This window comes from Bufo bufo, chromosome 1 (assembly GCF_905171765.1).
Source record: "Bufo bufo chromosome 1, aBufBuf1.1, whole genome shotgun sequence".
NCBI lineage: Eukaryota > Metazoa > Chordata > Amphibia > Anura > Bufonidae > Bufo > Bufo bufo.
Genome location: NC_053389.1, coordinates 794,907,298 through 794,931,989, shown reverse-complemented (window position 1 = coordinate 794,931,989; position 24,692 = coordinate 794,907,298). Strand labels below are relative to the sequence as shown.

The 24,692-nt window shown below is 43.8% G+C and overlaps 1 protein-coding gene across 4 annotated transcripts in view; it reads right to left on the bottom strand.

Moving 5' to 3' along the window:
* Positions 1 to 24,608, bottom strand: part of BRME1 (break repair meiotic recombinase recruitment factor 1) — a 29,710-nt gene extending 5,102 nt beyond the window's left edge. The window contains exons 1-6 of one of the 4 annotated variants that reach the window (XM_040415839.1): positions 24,525 to 24,608; positions 24,190 to 24,226; positions 14,858 to 15,012; positions 13,815 to 14,564; positions 6,386 to 6,492; positions 2,633 to 2,704 (exon numbers count right to left, since the gene is read on the bottom strand). In XM_040415839.1, coding sequence (XP_040271773.1) covers positions 2,633 to 2,704; positions 6,386 to 6,492; positions 13,815 to 14,564; positions 14,858 to 15,012; positions 24,190 to 24,214 — 1,109 coding nt within the window. In that variant the 5' untranslated portion in view covers positions 24,215 to 24,226; positions 24,525 to 24,608. The remainder of the gene's footprint in view (positions 1 to 2,632; positions 2,705 to 6,385; positions 6,493 to 13,814; positions 14,565 to 14,857; positions 15,013 to 24,189; positions 24,227 to 24,524) is intronic. The other 3 variants (XM_040415840.1, XM_040415841.1, XM_040415843.1) reach the window with 3 other exon arrangements.
* Between the last annotated feature and the right edge of the window lie 84 nt (positions 24,609 to 24,692).

Here is a 24,692-nt window from a genome sequence, read left to right as displayed (position 1 = left end):
AGTATTATAGTAGTTATATTCTTGTACATAGGAGCAGTATTATAGTAGTTATATTCTTGTACATAGTAGCAGTATTATAGTAGTTATATTCTTGTACATAGGAGGCAGTATTATAGTAGTTATATTCTTGTACATAGGAGCAGTATTATAGTAGTTATATTCTTGTATATAGGAGGCAGTATTATAGTAGTTATATTTTTGTACATAGGAGCAGTATTATAGTAGTTATATTTTTGTACATAGGAGCAGTATTATAGTAGTTATATTCTTGTACATAGGAGGCAGTATTATAGTAGTTATATTCTTGTACATAGGAGCAGTATTATAGTAGTTATATTCTTGTATATAGGAGGCAGTATTATAGTAGTTATATTTTTGTACATAGGAGCAGTATTATAGTAGTTATATTTTTGTACATAGGAGCAGTATTATAGTAGTTATATTCTTGTACATAGGAGCAGTATTATAGTAGTTATATACTTGTACATAGGAGCAGTATTATAGTAGTTATATACTTGTACATAGGAGCAGTATTATAGTAGTTATATTCTTGTACATAGGAGGCAGTATTATAGTAGTTATATTCTTGTACATAGGAGCAGTATTATAGTAGTTATATTCTTGTACATAGGAGCAGTATTATAGTAGTTATATTCTTGTACATAGGAGCTGTATTATAGTAGTTATATTCTTGTACATAGGAGCAGTATTATAGTAGTTATATTACTGTACATAGGAGCAGTATTATAGTAGTTATATTTTTGTACATAGGAGCAGTATTATAGTAGTTATATTCTTGTACATAGGAGGCAGTATTATAGTAGTTATATTCTTGTACATAGGAGCAGTATTATAGTAGTTATATTCTTGTACATAGGAGGCAGTATTATAGTAGTTATATTCTTGTACATAGGAGCAGTATTATAGTAGTTATATTCTTGTACATAGGAGCAGTATTATAGTAGTTATATACTTGTACATAGGAGCAGTATTATAGTAGTTATATTCTTGTACATAGGAGGCAGTATTATAGTAGTTATATTCTTGTACATAGGAGCAGTATTATAGTAGTTATATTCTTGTACATAGGAGCAGTATTATAGTAGTTATATTCTTGTACATAGGAGCTGTATTATAGTAGTTATATTCTTGTACATAGGAGCAGTATTATAGTAGTTATATTACTGTACATAGGAGCAGTATTATAGTAGTTATATTTTTGTACATAGGAGCAGTATTATAGTAGTTATATTCTTGTACATAGGAGGCAGTATTATAGTAGTTATATTCTTGTACATAGGAGCAGTATTATAGTAGTTATATTCTTGTACATAGGAGGCAGTATTATAGTAGTTATATTCTTGTACATAGGGGCAGTATTATAGTAGTTATATTCTTATACATAGGAGGCAGTATTATAGTAGTTATATTCTTGTACATAGGAGCAGTATTATAGTAGTTATATTCTTGTACATAGGATCAGTATTATAGTAGTTATATCCTTGTACATAGGAGCAGTATTATAGTAGTTATATTCTTGTACATAGGAGCAGTATTATAGAAGTTATATTCTTGTACATAGGAGCAGTATTATAGTAGTTATATTCTTGTACATAGGAGCAGTATTATAGTAGTTATATTCTTGTACATAGGAGCAGTATTATAGTAGTTATATTCTTGTACATAGGAGCAGTATTATAGTAGTTATATTCTTGTACATTGGAGCAGTATTATAGTAGTTATATTCTTGTACATAGGGGGCAGTATTATAGTAGTTATATTCTTGTACATAGGAGCAGTATTATAGTAGTTATATTCTTGTACATAGGAGGCAGTATTATAGTAGTTATATTCTTGTACATAGGAGCAGTATTATAGTAGTTATATTCTTGTACATAGGAGCAGTATTATAGTGGTTATATTCCTGTACATAGGAGCAGTATTATAGTAGTTATATTCTTGTACATAGGAGGCAGTATTATAGTAGTTATATTCTTGTACATAGGAGCAGTATTATAGTAGTTATATTCTTGTACATAGGAGCAGTATTATAGTAGTTATATTCTTGTACATAGGAGCAGTATTATAGTAGTTATATTCTCGTACATAGGAGCAGTATTATAGTAGTTATATTCTTGTACATAGGAGCAGTATTATAGTAGTTATATTCTTGTACATAGGAGCAGTATTATAGTAGTTATATTCTTGTACATAGGAGCAGTATTATAGTAGTTATATTCTTGTACATAGGAGCAGTATTATAGCAGTTATATTCTTGTACATAGGAGGCAGTATTATAGTAGTTATATTCTTGTACATAGGAGCAGTATTATAGTAGTTATATTCTTGTACATAGGAGGCAGTATTATAGTAGTTATATTCTTGTACATAGGAGCAGTATTATAGTAGTTATATTCTTGTAGATAGGAGCAGTATTATAGTAGTTATATTCTTGTATTTAGGGGGATTGTATTGTTGTCAATGCAACTAGCAAATCTATTTTCTGATATAATTCTGCCATATAGCAATGATAACTACACCAGTTGTGTTCATATCTTTTATGACTGGAACTGCTGACCCTGAAAATGGCTCCTGTTGTATAACTACATGCATCCAAAAGTTCACGCCTCACTTGATATTTGATAACTCCATGATGAGACCTTGCACAGTAGAGGTGGCATCTTCTGTTCTTCTTTGCTGAAGTCTGCCAGGGATAGAAGAAATAAATGTTATTACACTGAGATTCTCATACTGGGAAGAGCAAAGAGAAGCTCCAGTCACTGTCCTTTATCCAGGTGGGTTCCTGCCTGCCATGAATCTAATTAATGTGTGCAGCAGGACCATGTGCAGGATGAATCCAACACCCAGTAAAAGCCTTGATTTTCTGCAGGAGGCATCTGATATACGACATACAGCAGAGATCATGGGGGGAAGGGATTTTAATACATTTGTTCTCTTGACTGTTTACCCAGATTCTTTCTTCACACACCTTCCCCATTATATCTGGAGAGGTTACAATAACACACTAGAGATAAGTCTTCATTCCTGTAGCCCTCACCCATTCACCCTGTGGGGAGGGACTGTCTGCTCAGACAATTAAGGAGCAGACGGAGAGATTACCAGGCTATTGAGGTGGACCGTCCACACCTGAGCAGAAGCCGGCTGTGCGTACAATCACATACAGGCGCCAATATGTCCTCTGAATATACAGCTGCTCATACACATTACTGTCACTGAACCCGATGATGGCCAAAAATCTAATTAGTACGAGGCCTCTGGGTTCTCTAATGCCAGATTTTGGTGGAAAAAGAACGAGACTGTTGGATTTTAACAAACAGTAATAAATATTTTAATATATAATAATAAAAAATATTCTAATAAATAATACATTTTCTGATAAATAACAAATATTTTAATAAATAATAATAAATGTTCCAATAAATTAGGGCTCATGCACAGAAACATATATTTTTTTCTGTTTCCGTTCCTTTACAGGTCCGTATGCGTAACCATTCAATTCAATGGGGCATGAACAAAAACGGAAATGATTCTGTCTGTATGTCCTTGTCCGTTTTGTGGACAAGGACAGGCATTGTTACAATGGATCCGCAAAAAAAAAAAACGGATGCAACACAGATGTAAAATTTTATTTTTTTGTAGATCCATGTTCTGCGAAACGCAAAATACATATGGTCATGTGCATGAGCCCTAATAATAATAATCATGTCCGATCTTTTTGTTCTCAAGGAAAATAAGTCACCACCAGATGCGTCTGGCAGCAGCGTACATCTTTTTCCTCCGCAACATAATGTGAAAGAAGTGAAGGGATCAGTCTGAAGACGTTCGTTCTGAGCGCACTGTAAAAGTGAACTGTCTACCGAAGTCTTACAGCATAGTGTGAACAAAACACTTTTCCAGTCTCCTTAAGGGTCCACTCACATGTCCGCAGTGTTTTGCGGATCCGCAAAACACAGGGCCGGCACCCCAATAGAAATGCCTATTCTTGTCCGCAGCTACGGACAAGAATAGGACATGTTCTATTTTTTTTGCGGAGCCACGGAACGGAAGCAATGTGTGCTGTCCACAGCTTTTCCGTCCCCATTGAAAATGAATGGGTCCGCGCCCGTTCCTCATAATAGGCGGAACGGATCCGGACCCAAAGTGCGGACGTGTGAATGGACCCTAAGACACAAACCCAGAAAAGAAAAAGGATTGGAAGAAAAGTCATCAGTAAGTCGCAAATTGTCACAGTTATTATTAACGTGGGCGACAAACGCTGGTATGGTCACAGACGCGCCCTCCATATGGGGAGCGCAGGAGCGCCTTCAATACCTAATGAATAGTGCCGTCTTTTTAATTAGAGTTTAGTCAGAAGCCATCCCGGCCACACAGTTCTCGGACGCAGCACGACCACGCTGTGTGGTCGCGCCCAGAGGGCTCCAGTTTTCCATCCAGATGTAATGTATGTTGTGAATCCAGATTGAATCCTGACCCATTTGTTATATGTACACGTGCGTAGTTTTTCGCACATGATCGCTGCGTTCTGGAAGAACTGCAAGTGTTCTATAGTGTGCGTTTTTTCATGCAGCTCTGGCCCCACTGAAGTGAAGATGCCTGCATGAAAAACCCAAGGATTTGTATTCTTCAGAAAAAAACGGATTGCACCGGCGTGCAAAACCATCCGTTTTTCTCTGAACAGACCCTGACACAAGCTGGATTGCTGGCGTGAAAGAGGCCTTATGGGTCTGAATGGAGAAAGGAAAGCCTCTTTCTGCATTTTGGATAAATCGTCCATGAAGGTAAGACCCTCCTCATGTAACGTTTTCAAATCCTGCTCTACCAATATCTTAAAACGATCCATATCCTCAGACCATGACTGGATTGGATACAATGGTGACGGAGCATTGTGAGGAGGTGAGAAAACTCAATCAGTGTCCGTCTACATCCTAGCTAAACGATGTCGGCCTCCGACTAACGACCTCCCGCTGGGACTGGACAAGGAGGACGCTTGGAATCTATGAATATCTTAAGGCTGTATTAGGCTACTTTCACACTGGCGTTTGGTGCGGATCCGTCATGGATCTGCACAGATAATACAACCGTCAGAACGGACCCGTTTGTATTTTCTTCTATAGCCAAGACGGATCCGTCTTGAACACCATTGAAAGTCAATGGGGGACGGATCCGTTTTCTATTGTGCCAGATTGTGTCCCCATTGACTTACATTGTGTGTCATGACGGATCCGTTTGGCTCAGTTTCGTCAGGCGGACACCGAAACGCTGCAAGCGGCCTCCAGAGCGGAATGGAGACGGATCGGAGGCAAACTGAAGCATTCTGAGCGGATCCTTTTCCATTCAGAATGCATTAAGGGCAAAACTGATCCGTTTTGGACCAAATGTGAGAGCCCTGAACGGATCTCAAAAACGGAAAGCCAAAACGCCAGTGTTAAAGTAGACTTACATAGGCTGATGGAGCAAGCGATTGCCGGGAGGGAAGCGTTCTCTCCCGGCAATCGTCTGCTCGCAAGCGTATGGCTGCAGTTTGTGATGAGAGGGTGGAACTTGTCCCCAATGCCCCCTCCCATTATATCACAATGTCCACCCTGGATTGGATCTACAGTGGACCAATTGTTTCCCTTATATTGACTGATTGTTCCCTTTTCATATGATTAATATGGTGATCTACCCGTATTCACCACCTCCTGAGTGGGGCTCCATACACGCATCACTTGTCATGAGATATTGTTTGCCATAGGAAACTCTTTTGAAACTAACAATGTCTCCGTATAGCGCCACCTGCTGTTTTTGCTTTTCCTTATTTCTTGTCCGCCTCCCAGTCTGAAGAGAATCTATCAGAGCAATGAATGTGGAGATCTCTGGACCCATGTGAGGTCCAGGGCTGGTTCTAGCATTGTTAATAAGAGATTGTCATGTCCTATATGATGATTTTTTTTAACTGTATCATGTGATAACGCCTTTACTATGTTTGCAGCAAGATGAATCACCCGGATGGTATCCCTGGGGGCTTCTATGTGTGCCCTCGTTAGTATTGCATATTGATCACTTACAGTCTCGGACTGATGCCGTGTGGAATGGAAATCGAAATCTCCTCCTTGTGACTCTTCTCTGTTCCTCGTTGGGTACCAGGCACAGCGCCGTACATTGCATAGTGGCTGTGCTTGGTACTGCAGCTGAATCCCATTCATGCGAACAGGACTGAGCTGCACATAGGCCAGAAGACTGATGGGAGTGATGTCACAAGCCCAAGGACCACAGAGTACAATGATGCCGCCTCTGGGTCTTACTAGACACTAGATTTATTCTGGTGGCTCCTATGTGCTTGGCTGACAATAGCCTAATGTGTATGGGGGCACTTATTCCTCACCCTCTTATATCCTGCACTGGTACACTTGGCGGTGAAGCTGCAGCCTGTGGTATCTCCTGACCCGGTGATGATGAGGTCAGATGGTCACGGATGAGGTTCTCGGCACTCTGTGAACACAAAGAGAGATGGTGGTCAGTAGGTAAGATGTACATTGTTTACCGCCATACTGCAGGCCTCTCCCCCTACTGAGGCTCAGTCCATGGTCAGTGGTTCCCTGATAAATCTTTTTCTCACCGATGGCTTTAGATGCCCATACACCAGGGCCGGACTGGGAACTTAAAGGGGTTGTCCGGGTTCACTCCTCGCGCAGGACAAGGTCTGTTTGTTGTTTGCCGGTGACGTGCCGGGCTTCACAGGAGTATGCTAGGCGGATACTTCAGCCTAGCAGGGAGCCCAGTGATATCACCAGCTAAAGTGGGCGGTGTATAGCGCTATTTTGGGGGCAGTTTTACAGGGGGGTATTAATAGTAGCCGCCTCTAAAACCGCCCAGACACAAAAAGATTGGGCAATTTTTTTTTACTGATCCAGGAGCTCTCCGTACACACTGCTATGGATAGAGGCCTTTAGCTGTTCTAACTGAGCACTACTTCCCCCCATGCTTTAACTTCAAAGCAAAACTCAGGGAGAAACACAGATACCACCGGGAGTACAAAGAGGACAGAACGGGGTCTTCATTAGGCCCCCCCCAGCTGCCATGGTACCCTATCGGCACCCCCCCCCCCCCCCCATGGCATATCATGGTGCTGATGGGGGTTCCATAACATAGGAACCATGGGATCTAACGGGTTGTCAGATGGTTGGGATCACAGCCTTCGCACCAGCTCCTGCGCCTACTCCATCGAGAGAGAGTGCAAGGAGGGGAAGGGGTTAAAAAGGATGGGGAGGGGGTGTCTAATACAGCTAATAAGGATGATGTCCTGCACTGGTGGAGTGCGGAGTGAGACGACCTTACCCAGTCCGGGACATAAATCCAGGAGGACTGTTTGGATAGTTGTTGGGATCACTACAGGATACCTAAGGGTCAGACCTCCCCTGGACATAAATCTGAGCGACATTCTTGCTCATGGACAGGACCCGGTGCAATCCATCTACTAGTCAATACTTAGGTTAGGGCAATTTAACCCCTTCACCACCGAGCCACTTGTCACCTTAGATCCCAGGCCGATTTATGTGGTAATAACTTTGGAACGCTTTTACTTATCCAGGCCGTTCTGAGACACATTGTACTTCATGGACAGTGGTAAATTTGAGTCGATATATTTTTGACCTTTATTTATAAAAGAATCCAAAATTTACCAAAAATAAAATCAACATTTTCTAAATTTGAATTTCTCTGCTTTTAAGACGCATAGTGATACCTCACAAAATAGTGATCAGTCCACAGTCCCCATAGGTCTGCTTTATGTTGGCATCATTTTGTAAATGTCATTTTATGTTTTTAGGACGTTAAAAGGCTTAGAAATTTAGAAGCAATTTTTCAGATTTTCAACAAAATATCCCAAATTATTTTTTTTAAGCACCAATTCAGTTATAAAGTGATTTGGAGAGGCTTACGTAATGGAAAGACCCCACTGTAGAGACTACACCCTCAAATTATTCAAAACCTATGTTACAAACTTTGTTAACCCTTGAGGTGTTTCACAAGAATTAAAGGGAAATGGAGGTGAAATTTCTAAATTTCACTTTTTTGGCAGATTTTTTATGTTAATCAATTTTTTGATCGCTTGTGTATTACACATTTTGATAGGCAAGGTGACCAGTAAATAGCTGTTTTGGCAGTTTTTTTTTTACGGTGTTCACCTGACGGAGTGGATCATGTGATATTTTTATAGAGCCGGTCGATACGGACGCGGCGATACCTAATATGTATACTTTTCTTTTTTTCCCTATTTTTTTTTTAATTTATTTTGGGAAATGGATGTTTTTTTTTTTTTTTTTTTTACTTGAAACTTTTTTTTTTACTTTATTTTTCCTCCCACTTTGGAACTTTAACTTTTCGGGGTCTGATCCCCTCTCCAATGCATTACAATACTTCTGTATTGATCTCACAGGCTGACAGGGAAGGCATCGGACTGCCGTCCAAGCCATCGGGTCCCCGTCACAGCAGCGCAGGGACCCGATGGCAGCTGCCTTCCTTCACAGACATAGAGCGTGCCGCGGTCATCTAGGGGTAATGAGCCGGCATCTGTGTTTTCACCGATGACGGCGCATACAGCAAGGGTCCGGCTATCAGTGACTGCCGGACCCCTGTAGCTGATCGGGCGGGCGCAGTAGTACTGCGGAACTGGTATTTTAAACACAGTAGCCAGTGCCATACATGTACGGTGCTGGTACTGTACGGGTTAAAGGGGTATTCCAGTTTTTATTTTTTTACATTTATTTTGTTGATATAATAGGAAATAATAAAATTTTCTAATATAAATGTATTTAATTTTCTGCATGCCTTTCTTATATCAGGCGGTTGACCCTTATATGCAGTGGAATGGTATAGCCCATGTATCAGTCCTGCGTAATGTATCCATAGACAAACAGAAACATGGCCTCAGTCCTGTGACACTTGTCCCATCATTGTAATCCCTGACATTAAGTAAGAAGCAGTGTTACATTTATTATTTTATTTAATGCACTTATATAGCACTACTATATTCCGCAGCGCTTTACAGACATCAATACTCACAGAATATGTTAAAGTCAATATAGACCCCCTACTCCCTAAATTTACTGGAAAGGTCAATGCTTGGTGTAAATTACCCCTGTCAGTTGTCGGCCGCTGTAGCTTAATTAAAATGATATTTATGCCCCAACTGCTCTACATAATTCCCCCATTTGGGTTCCGCAGCCGGTATTCTGCAAAATTCAGGGCACCCATCACTATGGCCGAGCAGAAGGCACCCATCACTATGGCCGAGCAGAAGGCACCCATCACTATGGCCGAGCAGAAGGCACCCATCACTATGGCCGAGCAGAAGGCACCCATCACTATGGCCGAACAGAAGGCACCCATCACTATGGCAGAGCAGAAGGCACCCATCACTATGGCAGAGCAGAAGGCACCCATCACTATGGCAGAGCAGAAGGCACCCATCACTATGGCAGAGCAGAAGGCACCCATCACTATGGCCGAGCAGAAGGCACCCATCACTATGGCAGAGCAGAAGGCACCCATCACTATGACAGAGCAGAAGGCACCCATCACTATGGCAGAGCAGAAGGCACCCATCACTATGGCAGAGCAGAAGGCACCCATCACTATGGCCGAGCAGAAGGCACCCATCACTATGGCAGAGCAGAAGGCACCCATCACTATGGCAGAGCAGAAGGCACCCATCACTATGGCAGAGCAGAAGGCACCCATCACTATGGCAGAGCAGAAGGCACCCATCACTATGGCCGAGCAGAAGGCACCCATCACTATGGCAGAGCAGAAGGCACCCATCACTATGGCAGAGCAGAAGGCACCCATCACTATGGCAGAGCAGAAGGCACCCATCACTATGGCAGAGCAGAAGGCACCCATCACTATGGCAGAGCAGAAGGCGCCCATCACTATGGCAGAGCAGAAGGCGCCCATCACTATGGCAGAGCAGAAGGCGCCCATCACTATGGCAGAGCAGAAGGCACCCATCACTATGGCAGAGCAGAAGGCACCCATCACTATGGCAGAGCAGAAGGCACCCATCACTATGGCAGAGCAGAAGGCACCCATCACTATGACAGAGCAGAAGGCACCCATCACTATGGCAGAGCAGAAGGCACCCATCACTATGGCAGAGCAGAAGGCGCCCATCACTATGGCAGAGCAGAAGGCGCCCATCACTATGGCAGAGCAGAAGGCACCCATCACTATGGCAGAGCAGAAGGCACCCATCACTATGGCAGAGCAGAAGGCACCCATCACTATGGCAGAGCAGAAGGCACCCATCACTATGGCAGAGCAGAAGGCACCCATCACTATGGCAGAGCAGAAGGCGCCCATCACTATGGCAGAGCAGAAGGCGCCCATCACTATGGCAGAGCAGAAGGCACCCATCACTATGACAGAGCAGAAGGCGCCCATCACTATGGCAGAGCAGAAGGCACCCATCCGCCGGGAAGTTATGACAAAATATCTTTGTGCATTCGCAGAATGCTCTTCCAGGCTAGAATTCTGATAGCTAAATATCAGATACAGCGGATCCACCTACTAACAGGAATTGATGAGCTGGATGAGCACCAGTCTAAGATTTGGGACAGGGGTACACCTGAAAAGGAGATGTCCAGCTAAATTTATGGCAAGGGTGGTTTGCAGTTCCTGGATTGGCGTCTTCGGCACTAATGGGGGACTCTTTAAGGGGGCAACTTTCCATACTGGGGCATACAGCTTTAGTGCGCCTGTTAAGGCCTTAGCCTACTACCATAGACACACCTGACATTCTGTCTGTTGCACCTCGTCGTGCAAAATAATCGCACAATGTGACCGTCATGTTATATTGTATTCTACTCTTCAAAACATGGGTTGAAGTAGGACTGTTGGGGTGGGAAGAGTGGGATATTATATTATTATATTATAAAAAAGATCTATGTAATTTGCTACTTCTACAGACATCACTGTGAAAATGAATACGAAATGTGCAATATTTGTATTTTTCGACCAAGATATGTGTTTTATTGTACATGAAAAACTTTAATTTCAGTAAAAAGTATACTTGATTAAAAAAAAAAAAAAGTAAAACGACATTACTGTGTGTATTTACATGGCTGCCTGTCTCTAGGTGATGTTGTAAAATGGCTGCCTGTCTCTAGGTGATGTTGTAAAATGGCTGCCTGTCTCTAGGTGATGTTGTAAAATGGCTGCCTGTCTCTAGGTGATGTTGTAAAATGGCTGCCTGTCTCTAGGTGATGTTGTAAAATGGCTGCCTGTCTCTAGGTGATGTTGTCATGTCAATAAAAAACAAACAACAAAAAAAACACACACACACACAGAGAGCTCTGCTTCTACAAAGACACTCTCAGACATGATGAGATGTGTCTGAAAGTAGTAATTGTGTACATAATATACATGTTCTTTTCCTCAGTACACTACTATGCACCGGTTAGATACCTGGGCAGTTAACTGAAAGCTAGGCAACATGATACTTGCTCTCCGATAGATCCATTTTTTTTTTTCCTTTAAGCTCCATTCACACGTCCGTGGTGTGTTGCGGACCCGCAACACACCCGCCCGTCACCCCTATAGAAATGCCTATTCTTGTCCACAAGCTGCGGACAAGAATAGGACATGTTCTATCTTTTGCGGAGCTGCGGACGCGAAGATCTGGGCCGCGCTCTGCTAATGCGGACAGCACACTGTGTGCTGTCCGCATCCATTCCGTCCCCATAGAAAATGAATGGGTCCGCACCTGTTCCGCAAAATTGCGAAACGGATGCGGACCCATTTGCGGACGTGTGAATGGAGCCTTAGGGAGAGTCTGCTGTACGGATATAATAAAGATCTGCAAGTAAAATTTTAAATAAATGTATATAAAAAAATTGTTCAATATCCGATTCTATGCATAAATAAATGTAATCATTAAAACCGAAATACCCCTTTAAAGAGGTTGTGCAGCAATATATATTGATGACCTATTGTCAGTATAGGTAATAAATATCTGATTGGTGGGGGTCCAACATCAGACACCCCCGCTGATCAGCCGGTTGGAAGCGGAGGCGGTGCTCCATGCGAACGCTGCTTCCTGCTCATTACACTACGTGTCCGCTTCTCTGGAGCGGCGCATCGTGTAATTACAAGTACTCGCTCCATTGATCCTGACCATAGAGGAAAAAAAGACAATGCAGCAGCACCCTGCAAACCAGATAAAGTACAATAATGCCACAGTCACAAAAAATATTATAGTGCTAATGCTACGCCTATTTATAAAGTGAGATGCTTGGCAAATGCATTTTGTACAAAATCATCTGAGCCCGTCTGCCGAACGTCGAGGCGATCTCTGTAAGACGGGTCTTAACACTAAATACTACCTGTTATGCGCCATGATGGCCGCCATAAAGTTAAGGAAGTGTTGGATCCACATGCATGCTGGGTCCACTCTGCCTTTTACCATTTTTGGTGCCAAAATGGCCTCCATTACTTCCAAGGGATGCAGGTACCAACATGCATGCCGAGCCCACTCCATACCTTTCCTTGTGCTAGACAGCTTCCAATGAATGTAGTGAGAGCAGGCCACAGCTTTATACTGAAACGGGGCAGACGGGCTGATCAGGAGTGCACGACTATCCTGACCATAGGTCATCAATATATATTGCCACACAATCCCTTAATGAGACCACCCACATCAATGCCCACATACTGTGCAACTGATGCCATCTCAGCCAGGAAGGATGTTGACATTGGTGTAAATGGTGATTTGGATGCACATAAGTTCTGTATGTTACACAATTCATCATTTTTTGATTTTTCTATTTCCCTGGATTATTATATATTTTTATTTTTTCACTTTATTTATATATATTTATATATAGTTTATTATATAATTGTAATCATGTTATTGATTATCCCTTTTGATACGGTATTGTTATGTATCCTGCATTTACACTATGGATTCACATATTTTTATATCAATTATTATTTCTGTAATCATGTTGTTATCACTTACACGGAGATTATTAGGGCATACAATTAGATTTAGTTTTTTTTTAATGTTTTCTGAGGGGGATTATGCTAGGCCTGTGCATGTGCTATTAGTCATCAGATGCTGCTGGCAAGCCTGGCATTCATCCCATGATTATCGCGGGATTTGCCGGAGGCATCATGTGATCGGGTGTGTGCGACACGTCACACATATATATACGGCCCGCTCTATAGGAATTTTATGGTCCAGTTGTGTGTAATTTGTGATATTAGTATCGAGCATTATGATTGGTTGTCATGAGTATTTAGTGTGCGTCCTGCAGTGATGACGCCACCCCCAGACGAAGGTTCGCCGAAACCCGCGTCGGGGTTGGCGCCATCCCGGAGGAGGCACATTATGGGTAATTGATTCTGCCTTTGCAACTTGTAGTATTATTTTCACTTGTACTTTATATTCTTTATTAAATGTTGGAGCAGTATGAATTAGTACCATTGTGCCGCCCTCTGGGTGATGTCGCCTTTTCCCTGCACTTGTTTTATTGTGATTTTCCTTTTTTGTGTTGATTCCATGCGGTCTGGTAGTTCTTTCTAGGTATTTGTATTAACTCTTATACCATAGGCATGTACATATAATATATGGTAGTTATATCGCTGAGTTGAGCCTTTTGTTTTGTTTGGTATAGTTAAAAAAGAAGAGGACATCTTGAACACTCCAGGCTTGAGGGGATGGGACATGACGAGATATTAAACTTCTTTATGTCATGCCCTTCCCCTCCAGCCCGGTTTCAGTTTTGCCCGGGGTGCTCCTTTAAAACACATACCTTTCCAGGTTCATTGAGGCTCTCTCTGAAGGCTCCGAGCAGCTGGCTGTCCTGCAGGTCCAGGCCATTGGTCAGTACTCTCAGATCCTCAGCCAGGGGGTCAGCTTGAGGGAACGGGATAGTCTGGTCTGTCATCGTTAGCCAGGTCTCTTCTGGTGACATTACCACCCGTGGTTGTGATTCGGGGTCTTGGTAATGTTCCTCGTCTCCTCCTGGTAACTTCGGATCACAGTCAGATAAGCGGGGCCCCTCTGCTATTGTCTGAGGATCCTGCAGATCTGACTGGGAGGTGAATTCTAGAATACTAGGGGTATGTGGCAGATACAGGGTTTCATTAAGGGGTTGATATTTCTGGGATGCTTCTTCTAGATCAAAATTTGGTTCTTGACAGCCATCTCCTGGGAGGGGTGAGACATTAGGTGGCATCTCAGAGGCATCCCCTCCCGTATGCCTCTCCTCCATGATGGGGCAATCAGAGGTATCACTTGGCTGGTCTGCGTTCACTAGCCTGCTGATGTCTATGTTCTCAGTTACACTGGCGGCCGGCATGTCTGTCTCATTAGGACATCTGACATTGCTCTCAGCAGTTTCTATGGGCACAGGGCAGAGATTACCTGCAATCCCGTCACTGACTTCTTCAGTAATATCTGTAGTGGGTGTTTCTAGATCCCCCTGGTGGCAGGCTGAGAGTACTGCAGTGAGCAGCAATGAACAGGATGCTTCTGGATTTAGCTGACCGTCCGTGGGGCCCTAAAATACAAATGTTTGCCTTAAATTTAATAGTTTTAGACATTATATTCAGAACCATGGTCCTGACTCTGGTGACATCACCGCACATGGTGTGATGTCATCTCTGAATGTATGCAGCCTAGCTGAAGAAAGTAATACCCTCAACTGGAAGCTACAGGTAGCCTGGGCTCATTAGGGGCCCCTTTTTATACCCTGGGGCCCAACTACCACAGGAGGAAGAGTGCAGCCTTATACTGGAGGGTACACACCTTGCTCCAGACCTCAGTGCACAGATATGACCTTGTGATACTCACCGCGCATTGTACTGGTTGGTGGTCACCAGTCTCATCCAGCTTTCCTTCCTGGTGCACTGGAGAGTCGTCTTCCTTCACGCCGTTCTCTGCAGGCTGATAGGAGGCTGGCTCAGGAGACAGGGCGCTGAGTACCGATGTGGCAGCGGAGCTGGCACCTGAAAGGTAGAAATATACAAATTACCAGAGAGGCTTAAAGGGTATCTCTACCCAAGGGCAGTAGTTTCCATGGCTATGTTCTTCTAAATGAAAAGGTGGTCACATTGCAGCGGCCATAACTTTTCATTCATGTGGTGGTATGAGGCCCTGGGTTATGAAGGACAGACTGCGTAGATTATACCTGAAATCTATGGCAGCCCATAGTCAAGCATAGAGTATACCTGAAGTCTATGGCAGCCTATAGCCAGTGTAGAGTATACCTGAAGGCTATGGCAGCCTATAGCCAGTGTAGAGTATACCTGAAGGCTATGGCAGCCTATAGCTAGTGTAGATTATACCTGGAGTTTATTGCAGCCTATAGCTAGTGTACAGTTGTGGCCAAAAGTTTTGAGAATTACATAAATATTGGAAATTGGAAAAGTTGCTGCTTATGTTTTTATAATAGCAATTTGCATATACTCCAGTATGTTATGAAGAGTGATCAGATGAATTGCATAGTCCTTCTTTGCCATGAAAATTAACTTAATCCCAAAAAAACCTTTCCACTGCATTTCATTGCTGTCATTAAAGGACCTGCTGAGATCATTTCAGTAATCGTCTTGTTAACTCAGGTGAGAATGTTGACGAGCACAAGGCTGGAGATCATTATGTCAGGCTGATTGGGTTAAAATGGCAGACTTGACATGTTAAAAGGAGGGTGATGCTTGAAATCATTGTTATTCCATTGTTAACCATGGTGACCTGAAAAGAAACGCGTGCAGCCATCATTGCGTTGCATAAAAATGGCTTCACAGGCAAGGATATTGTGGCTACTAAGATTGCACCTCAATCAACAATTTATAGGATCATCAAGAACTTCAAGGAAAGAGGTTCAATTCTTGTTAAGAAGGCTTCAGGGCGTCCAAGAAAGTCCAGCAAGCGCCAGGATTGTCTCCTAAAGAGGATTCAGCTGCGGGATCGGAGTGCCACCAGTGCAGAGCTTGCTCAGGAATGGCAGCAGGCAGGTGTGAGCGCATCTGCACGCACAGTGAGGCGAAGACTTTTGGAAGATGGCCTGGTGTCAAGGAGGCCAGTAAAGAAGCCACTTCTCTCCAAAAAAAAAACATCAGGGACAGATTGATCTTCTGCAGAAAGTATGGTGAATGGACTGCTGAGGACTGGGGCAAAGTCATATTCTCCGATGAAGCCTCTTTCCGATTGTTTGGGGCATCTGGAAAAAGGCTTGTCCGGAGAAGAAAAGGTGAGCGCTACCATCAGTCCTGTGTCATGCCAACAGTAAAGCATCCTGAGACCATTCATGTGTGGGGTTGCTTCTCATCCAAGGGAGTGGGCTCACTCACAATTTTACCCAAAAACACAGCCATGAATAAAGAATGGCACCAAAACACCCTCCAACAGCAACTTCTTCCAACAATCCAACAACAGTTTGGTGAAGAACAATGCATTTTCCAGCACGATGGAGCACCGTGCCATAAGGCAAAAGTGATAACTAAGTGGCTCGGGGACCAAAACGTTGACATTTTGGGTCCATGGCCTGGAAACTCCCCAGATCTTAATCCCATTGAGAACTTGTGGTCAATCCTCAAGAGGCGGGTGGACAAACAAAAACCCACTAATTCTGACAAACTCCAAGAAGTGATTATGAAAGAATGGGTTGCTATCAGTCAGGAATTGGCCCAGAAGTTGATTGAGAGCATGCCCAGTCGAATTGCAGAGGTCCTGAAAAAGAAGGGCCAACACTGCAAATACTGACTCTTTGCATAAATGTCATGTAATTGTCGATAAAAGCCTTTGAAACGTATGAAGTGCGTGTAATTATATTTCACTACATCACAGAAACAACTGAAACAAAGATCTAAAAGCAGTTTAGCAGCAAACTTTGTGAAAACTAATATTTGTGTCATTCTCAAAACTTTTGGCCACGACTGTAGATTATACCTGAAGTCTATGGCAGCCTATAGCCAGCGAAGATTCTAAAATCACACACTTATTAAGGGTCTGTGCCTCCTAATAAATTTGGTGAATTGTTCTCCAATGCCCCCCTGGTTCTGAGCTCTGTCACTTGGAAATCCAGTATCCCCAATGTGGGGGTGAGTGTCCTTTTAACATGGGGTAGTCTCTCCCGACCCAGGGGGTAACTGGCTGGGATCAGAGATTCCTCCAATCCCTGTCATTACACAGCCGAGCACTGGCTTCAGGGCAGCACAAGACACCCATGCAGGACTTGTTCTGCAAAACCTTCTAGGGCAAGGCCCTTAACACTATTCAAAGGCATGTTAATGGCTATTATGGGGTTAACCGTATTTCCCATGTTAATGGCTGTAAAGGGGTTAACCGTATTTCCTATGTTAATCGCTGTTAAGGGGTTAACGTCTCCCCTATTCCTACAAATAGCAGAATTCTGCTGGTTGCCCTTGGAAACAGACAGCTGTTTAGCATGTGTTGCACAATTGACAGCGCAGTCCCGTGCACATCTTGCATGATGTATGCAGTCCTGGAACAGCCGTTCGAGGGTGTATATGTTTGTTCAAGATGTGAGCAAATTACCCGTTTGGAATCGAAAATCGAGTCTCTAAACGGGCAAGTTGCAACACTGAGAGGCGTTGACAATTTGCAAAAGAGTTTGCTTCTCACCGAGCAAGTACTCTTTGGGGTAGATGGGGGGGAGGGTGGTAGCGAGAAGGAAAGTGAGGTAGGTAGCTGGGTAACAGAAAGCGGGGTAGAGGGAAGAGTGCCAGGGAGGCTAGCCCTGATCTGACACACCCCAACAAGTTTGCACGTTTGGCAGATGAGGGGGATGTCAGTCCAGGGACGGCACTGCTGCAGCCGGACTGGAATGTCAGCTCCAGTAAGCAGGGGACCAGGAGAGCAGGGCAGGCCAGACAGGTGCTGGTAGTGGGAGACCTAATTATTAGGGGTACAGATAGGGCAATCTGTCACAAAGACCGTGATCGCCGAACAGTGTGCTGTCTTCCTGGCGTTAGAGCTCGACACATCGCGGATCAGGTTGACAGATCACTGGGAGGGGCTGGAGAAGATCCAGCGGTTATGGTCCATATCGGAACCAATGACAAAGTTAGAGGAAGGTGGAGAGTCCTTAAAATTATTTCAGGGATTTAGGTCAAAAGCTTAGGGAAAGGACCTCAAAGGTAGTATTTTCCGAAATACTGCCTGTACCACGGGCCACACAAGAAAGGCAGCGGGAGATTAGGGAGGTTAACAAGTGGCTCAAGAACTGGTGTAGGAAGGAGAGGTTTGGGTTCCTGGAGAACTGGGCCGACTTCTCTATCACCTACAGGCTCTATCGTAGGGACGGGCTGCACCTCAATGGGGAAGGGGCAGCTGTGCTGGGGAGAAGATGGCGAGAAGGTCGGAGGAATGTTTAAACTAGGGACTGGGGGGGAGGGTAATTACATTATAGGAGGGGAAGATAGTGCAGATAGAGACCGGGGGCGAGGTAGTGGGACTGGGGGAGGAATGGAAGGAGGGACTAGAACAGTTCAGATGTATGTATACTAATGCCAGAAGCCTGACTAATAAAACTGGGGAACTGGAATTAGTGATGTGTGAGGAGGACTATGACATAGTGGGAATAACTGAGACATGGCTGGACGATAGCTATGACAGTGGGAATAACTGAGACATGGCTGGATGATAGCTATGACAGTGGGAATAACTGAGACATGGCTGGATGATAGCTATGACAGTGGGAATAACTGAGACATGGTTGGATGATAGCTATGACAGTGGGAATAACTGAGACATGGCTGGATGATAGCTATGACAGTGGGAATAACTGAGACATGGCTGGATGATAGCTATGACAGTGGGAATAACTGAGACATGGCTGGATGATAGCTATGACAGTGGGAATAACTGAGACATGGCTGGATGATAGCTATGACAGTGGGAATAACTGAGACATGGCTGGATGATAGCTATGACAGTGAGAATAACTGAGACATGGCTGGATGATAGCTATGACAGTGGGAATAACTGAGACATGGCTGGATGATAGCTATGACAGTGGGAATAACTGAGACATGGCTGGATGATAGCTATGACAGTGGGAATAACTGAGACATGGCTGGATGATAGCTATGACAGTGGGAATAACTGAGACATGGCTGGATGATAGCTATGACAGTGGGAATAACTGAGACATGGCTGGATGATAGCTATGACTGGGCAGTTAATGTACAAGGTTACAGTCTATTTAGAAAGGATCGTCAAAACCGGAGAGGGGTCTGCCTTTATGTAAAGTCCTGTCTAAAGCCCACACTCTGAGAAGATATAAGTGAGGGACATGAACATGTGGTCACTGTGGGTAGAGATACATGGAGCTAAAAACAACAATAAATTACTAATAGGAGTTTACTATAAACCACCTAATATACCAGAGTCCACAGAAAATCTACTACTAAACAGATAGACGAGGCGGCAAATCATAATGAGGTGGTTATTATGGGGACTTCAACTACCCAGATATAGACCGGGAAACTGAAACTTGTATATCTCATAAAGGAAACAGGTTCGTGGCTATAACCAAAGACAATTACCTCTCCCAACTGGTTCAGGACCCGACTAGAGGGACGGCCATACTGGACAGTATTAACCAATGGACCTGACAGAACAACAGACGTGCAGGTTGGAGGACACCTGGGAAATAGTGACCATAAAGTAATAACCAATTATCATTCAAAAGAGCGTTTCTACAGGGAGGAACAAAAATACCAAACTTCAAAAAAGCTAAATTTAGCTAAGAGAGGCCATAGGCCTAACTAACTGGGACAAAGTCCTCAAAAATAAAAATACAGCCACAAAATGGGATATCTTTAAAAACATCCTAAAATCTCATTGTGAGAGGTACATACAGTATGGGAATAAAGGGTTAAGGAACAAAAAGAAACCAATGTGGATAAATAGAACTGTAAAGAAAGCAATAAATGACAAAAAGAAAGCATTTAAATCACTAAAACAGGAGGGTAGTGAGGAAGCACTGAAAAACTATAAGGAAAAAATAGAACATGTAAAAAACAAATAAAAGCGGCCAAACTAGAGACCGAGAGATTAATTGCCAAAGAGAGTAAAACTAACCCTAAAATGTTCTTCAATTATATAAATGTTAAAAAGTATAAATCTGAAGGTGTCGGCCCTTTAAAGAGTAATGAGGGGGGAGTCGCAGAGAGCGACGAGGAGAAAGCAAAGCTGTTAAATATTTTTTTCTCAAGTGTATTCACTGAGGAAAATAAACTGTCAGATGAAATGCTGAATGTTGAAATAAATTCCCCATTAAAAGTGTCCTGTCTGACCCAGGAAGAAGTACATCAGCGACTTAAAAAGATCAAAATAGACAAATCGCCAGGACCAGATGACATACACCCCCGTATCCTAAGGGAATTAAGTAATGTCATAGCCAGACCCTTATTTCTGATATTTGCGGACTCTTTACTGACAGGGAATGTCCCACAGGATTGGCGCATGGCAAATGTGGTGCCAATATTCAAAAAGGGTCCAAAAACAGAGCCTGGAAACTATAGGCCGGTAAGTTTAACATCTGTTGCGGGTAAACTGTTTGAAGGTTTTCTGAGAGATGCTATCTTAGAGCATCTTAACGGAAATAAGCAAATAACGCCATATCAGCATGGCTTCGTGAGGGATCGGTCATGTCAAACTAATTTAATCAGTTTCTATGAGGAGGTAAGTTCTAGACTTGACAGCGGCGAATCAATGGATGTTGTATATCTGGACTTCTCCAAAGCATTTGACACTGTACCACATAAAAGGTTAGTATATAAAATGAGAATGCTCGGACTGGGAGAAAACGTCTGTATGTGGGTAAGTAACTGGCTCAATGATAGAAAACAGAGGGTGGTTATTAACGGTACACACTCAGATTGGGTCACTGTCACTAGTGGGTACCTCAGGGGTCAGTATTGGGCCCTATTTTCTTCAATATATTTATTAATGATCTTGTAGAAGGCTTGCATAGTAAAATATCAATTTTTGCAGATGACACTAAACTGGGTAAAGTAATTAACACTGAAGAGGACAGTATACTGTATATATACTACAGAGGACAGTATACTGTATATATATACTACAGAGGATGCTATACTGTATATATATACTACAGAGGACAGTATACTGTATATATATACTACAGAGGACAGTATACTGTATATATATACTACAGAGGACGGTATACTGTATATATATACTACAGAGGACAGTATACTGTATATATATATACTACAGAGGACAGTATACTACTACAGAGGGATCTGGATAGATTGGAGGCTTGGGCAGATAAGTGGCAGATGAGGTTTAACACTGACAAATGTAAAGTTATGCACATGGGAAGGAATAATGCAAGTCACCCGTACATACTAAATGGTAAAACACTCGGTAACACTGACATGGAAAAGGATCTAGGAATTTTAATAAACAGCAAACTAAAAGCTGCAAAAACCAGTGTCAGGCAGCTGCTGCCAAGGCCAACAAGATAATGGGTTGCATCAGAAGGGGCATAGATGCCCGTGATGAGAACATAGTCCTACCACTTTACAAATCGCTAGTCAGACCACACATGGAGTACTGTGTACAGTTCTGGGCTCCTGTGAACAAGGCAGACATAGCAGAGCTGGAGAGGGTCCAGAGGAGGGCAACTAAAGTAATAACTGGAATGGGGAGACTACAGGACCCTGAAAGATTATCAAAATTAGGGTTATTCACGTTAGAAAAAAGACGACTGAGGGGAGATCTAATTCCTATGTATAAATATATCAGGGGTCAGTACAGAGATCTCTCCCACCATCTATTTATCCCCAGGACTGTGACGAGGGGACATCCTCTGCGTCTGGAGGAAAGAAGGTTTGTACACAGACATAGAAGAGGATTCTTTATGGTAAGAGCAGTGAGACTATGGAACTCTCTGCCTGAGGAGGTGGTGATGGTGAGTACAATAAAGGAATTCAAGAGGGGCCTGGATGTATTTCTGGAGCGTAATAATATTACAGGCTATAGCTACTAGAGAGGGGTCGTTGATCCAGGGAGTTATTCTGATTGCCTGATTGGAGTCGGGAAGGAATTTTTAATCCCCTAAAGTGAGGAAAATTGGCTTCTACCTCACAGGTTTTTTTTTGCCTTCCTCTGGATCAACTTGCAGGATAACAGGCCGAACTGGATGGACAAATGTCTTTTTTCGGCCTTATGTACTATGTTACTATGTTTAGCTCCACCCCCGCTGTCAGGCAGGTGACATAACCGCCGTGCTCTATGTGTGACCATCTATGTGTATGGTGGTCTCCGGCATCTCCCCGCAGACTATGGGGAGATAAAGATGGGGCAGTGAGATTTCAACATGTCTGATCCTATTGATCTCAGCAAGATAAGACACCGCCAGAGGTGTGAGGTAACGGCTTTCTCCCCTCCTCTATTCACAACACATGCATGCTCAGGTGAGCTGGGCATGCATGTGTACGTGGGCATGGGTAAAGATGGCTGAAGCATTTGGTCGGCTGTACCATGCCATTATCTCAGCTCCCACAATGCACTGCCCTCCGCTAAGTCTAAGCTTTGCTTGAGAAAAAGGTCCAGCGCGGTTCGAATGTTACCTTTATTTTTCAGTGCAGATAAAAGCCAGTTACAGTCCAGAGACAATGTTTCGGATCAGAGACAGTAGCGATCCTTCCTCATGACATACACATACTGAGGAGGGGGTTGGATATATAGCGCCTCCACTGGAAAGCAGTCCGTTGGCCGGCGCATGCGCACTGCGATGCCCATTCCTTGTACAGCTAACGGCGCGAAAACACCACAAAGGAGGCGGTCCATGCGCATTAATTACTGTGATGCCGTACAAGGAATGGGCATCGCAGTGCGCATGCGCCGGCCGACAGACTAAGTGCGCAGGATCTCGGCGAAACAAGAAGTAAGTAGATGGGCGGTCAGAGGGAAAGGATGGGCGGGGGGAAGCGACGATAAGGCTGAGCTAGCTGGGCACCTACGAGGGTAACGCCGCCCCTGGGCATCATTTGCATATGCTACTAAGATGTTTTTTGCCGGTTTTATAAGTCCAGGATTGCTCATAAAGGTAACGTTTTTATTAACTGTAGGGCTGCTAGAAAGCTGTGGGAAGGGTTAAAAAAGTGAAACTTTGATGACAGGCTCCCTGTGCAGGCAGATCTCCGACATCCCTCATTCACATGCCAGGGATGTGTCTGCCATTAGCCTGCATTTCTCAGTGGTGCATGGTGGCATCACAGAGGGTTTAACAGTGCAAGGCCTGGAAAGGGTTACTCCACCACCCAGGGGTGGCAATTACAAGAAGAAGCTTTTGAATCGTGAGTCCTTTTGGATCTTTAAAATGGGCTCCACTACACCGAAACATGACCTGATATTACACTATTGAGTTTCTGATCCATGACTTATGTGTTCTCTTGTTTTAATCGACCATGCTTTTTAGCACACGTTGTCAATTTCATTTGAAGGAGGGGCTTGTAGTTAGTGCGTCCACCTGCTTTCCAGTGGAGGCGCTATATATCCAACCCCCTCCTCAGTATGTGTATGTCATGAGGAAGGATCGCTACTGTCTCTGATCCGAAACACGTAGACCGCACTGTAACTGGCTTTTATCTGCACTGAAAAATAAAGGTAACATCTTAACCGCGCTGGACCTTTTTCTCTTTTTACTCAAGTAACGCCGTGGCTCTTGGCGTGGTCCGGGCTTGGCGTGACGGTGTTTGAGCACGCCTATACTCGCTCTTTGTCTACCTAAGCTTTGCTTGAGGGCACATTCACGTGTTCGCAAAACAGGGATGCCACCCATGTGTGTTCGGCAATTTGCCCACTCTAGAAATGCCTATTCTTGTCCATGATTGAGGACAAGAATAGGACGTGTTCTATCTTTTTTGCGGGGTATGGATGGACAGTACGCGGTGTGCTGTCGGCATCTTTTGCGGCCCCGCTGAAATGAATGGGTCCGCACCCGTTCCGTAAAATTGCGAAACGGATGCAGACTCATTAATACGGTGGTGTAAATGAGCCCTCAGACTTGGGGACGGGCCGGAGGTTGTGATGTGGCTCTCGGCCAATCTGCAGTAGTGCAGGGCAGCGGGGTCCGTCCATGTCTGCCCAGAGGTACATAATACGCTGTAACGAGTGCACGTCCTCACTCGTCATCTTCCTTTTCCTCTTCATTGCTTCATACACCTAAAAGAGAAAAGCGTCGTTCAGTATACACTAAATACATCTTCTACCCTGAGATATACCCAAAGCCTGAGGCTGCACTACTGAGACATTCTGACAACACGTGTCCGGTCAGCTATGGCGTTGTCATGGAGACCTTACATAGACACGTCACCCCCTGCTTGTATAGTGGGGTTTATGTAGACATTGGGGCGGGTGGTCCCAATTAAATACAGTGGTAAGTACCCAGAATACACTCTATACAGTGCTGTACAGTTTTATATCACACGAGGTAGGTGGCCATGACCGGCAGACGTCACACCTGGCACTGCTCGGTCTCAGTGTGGCAGCTACACACGGATTATATACATGGACTGGTTGGCTCCGCCCCCGGACTCAGCGCTGCTCTTCCCGCTCTAGACGCATATTGATCACGTGACGCCTAGATGTCAGGAAGCCGTGGGGAACGCCGGGGACTGTAGTCCAGGCT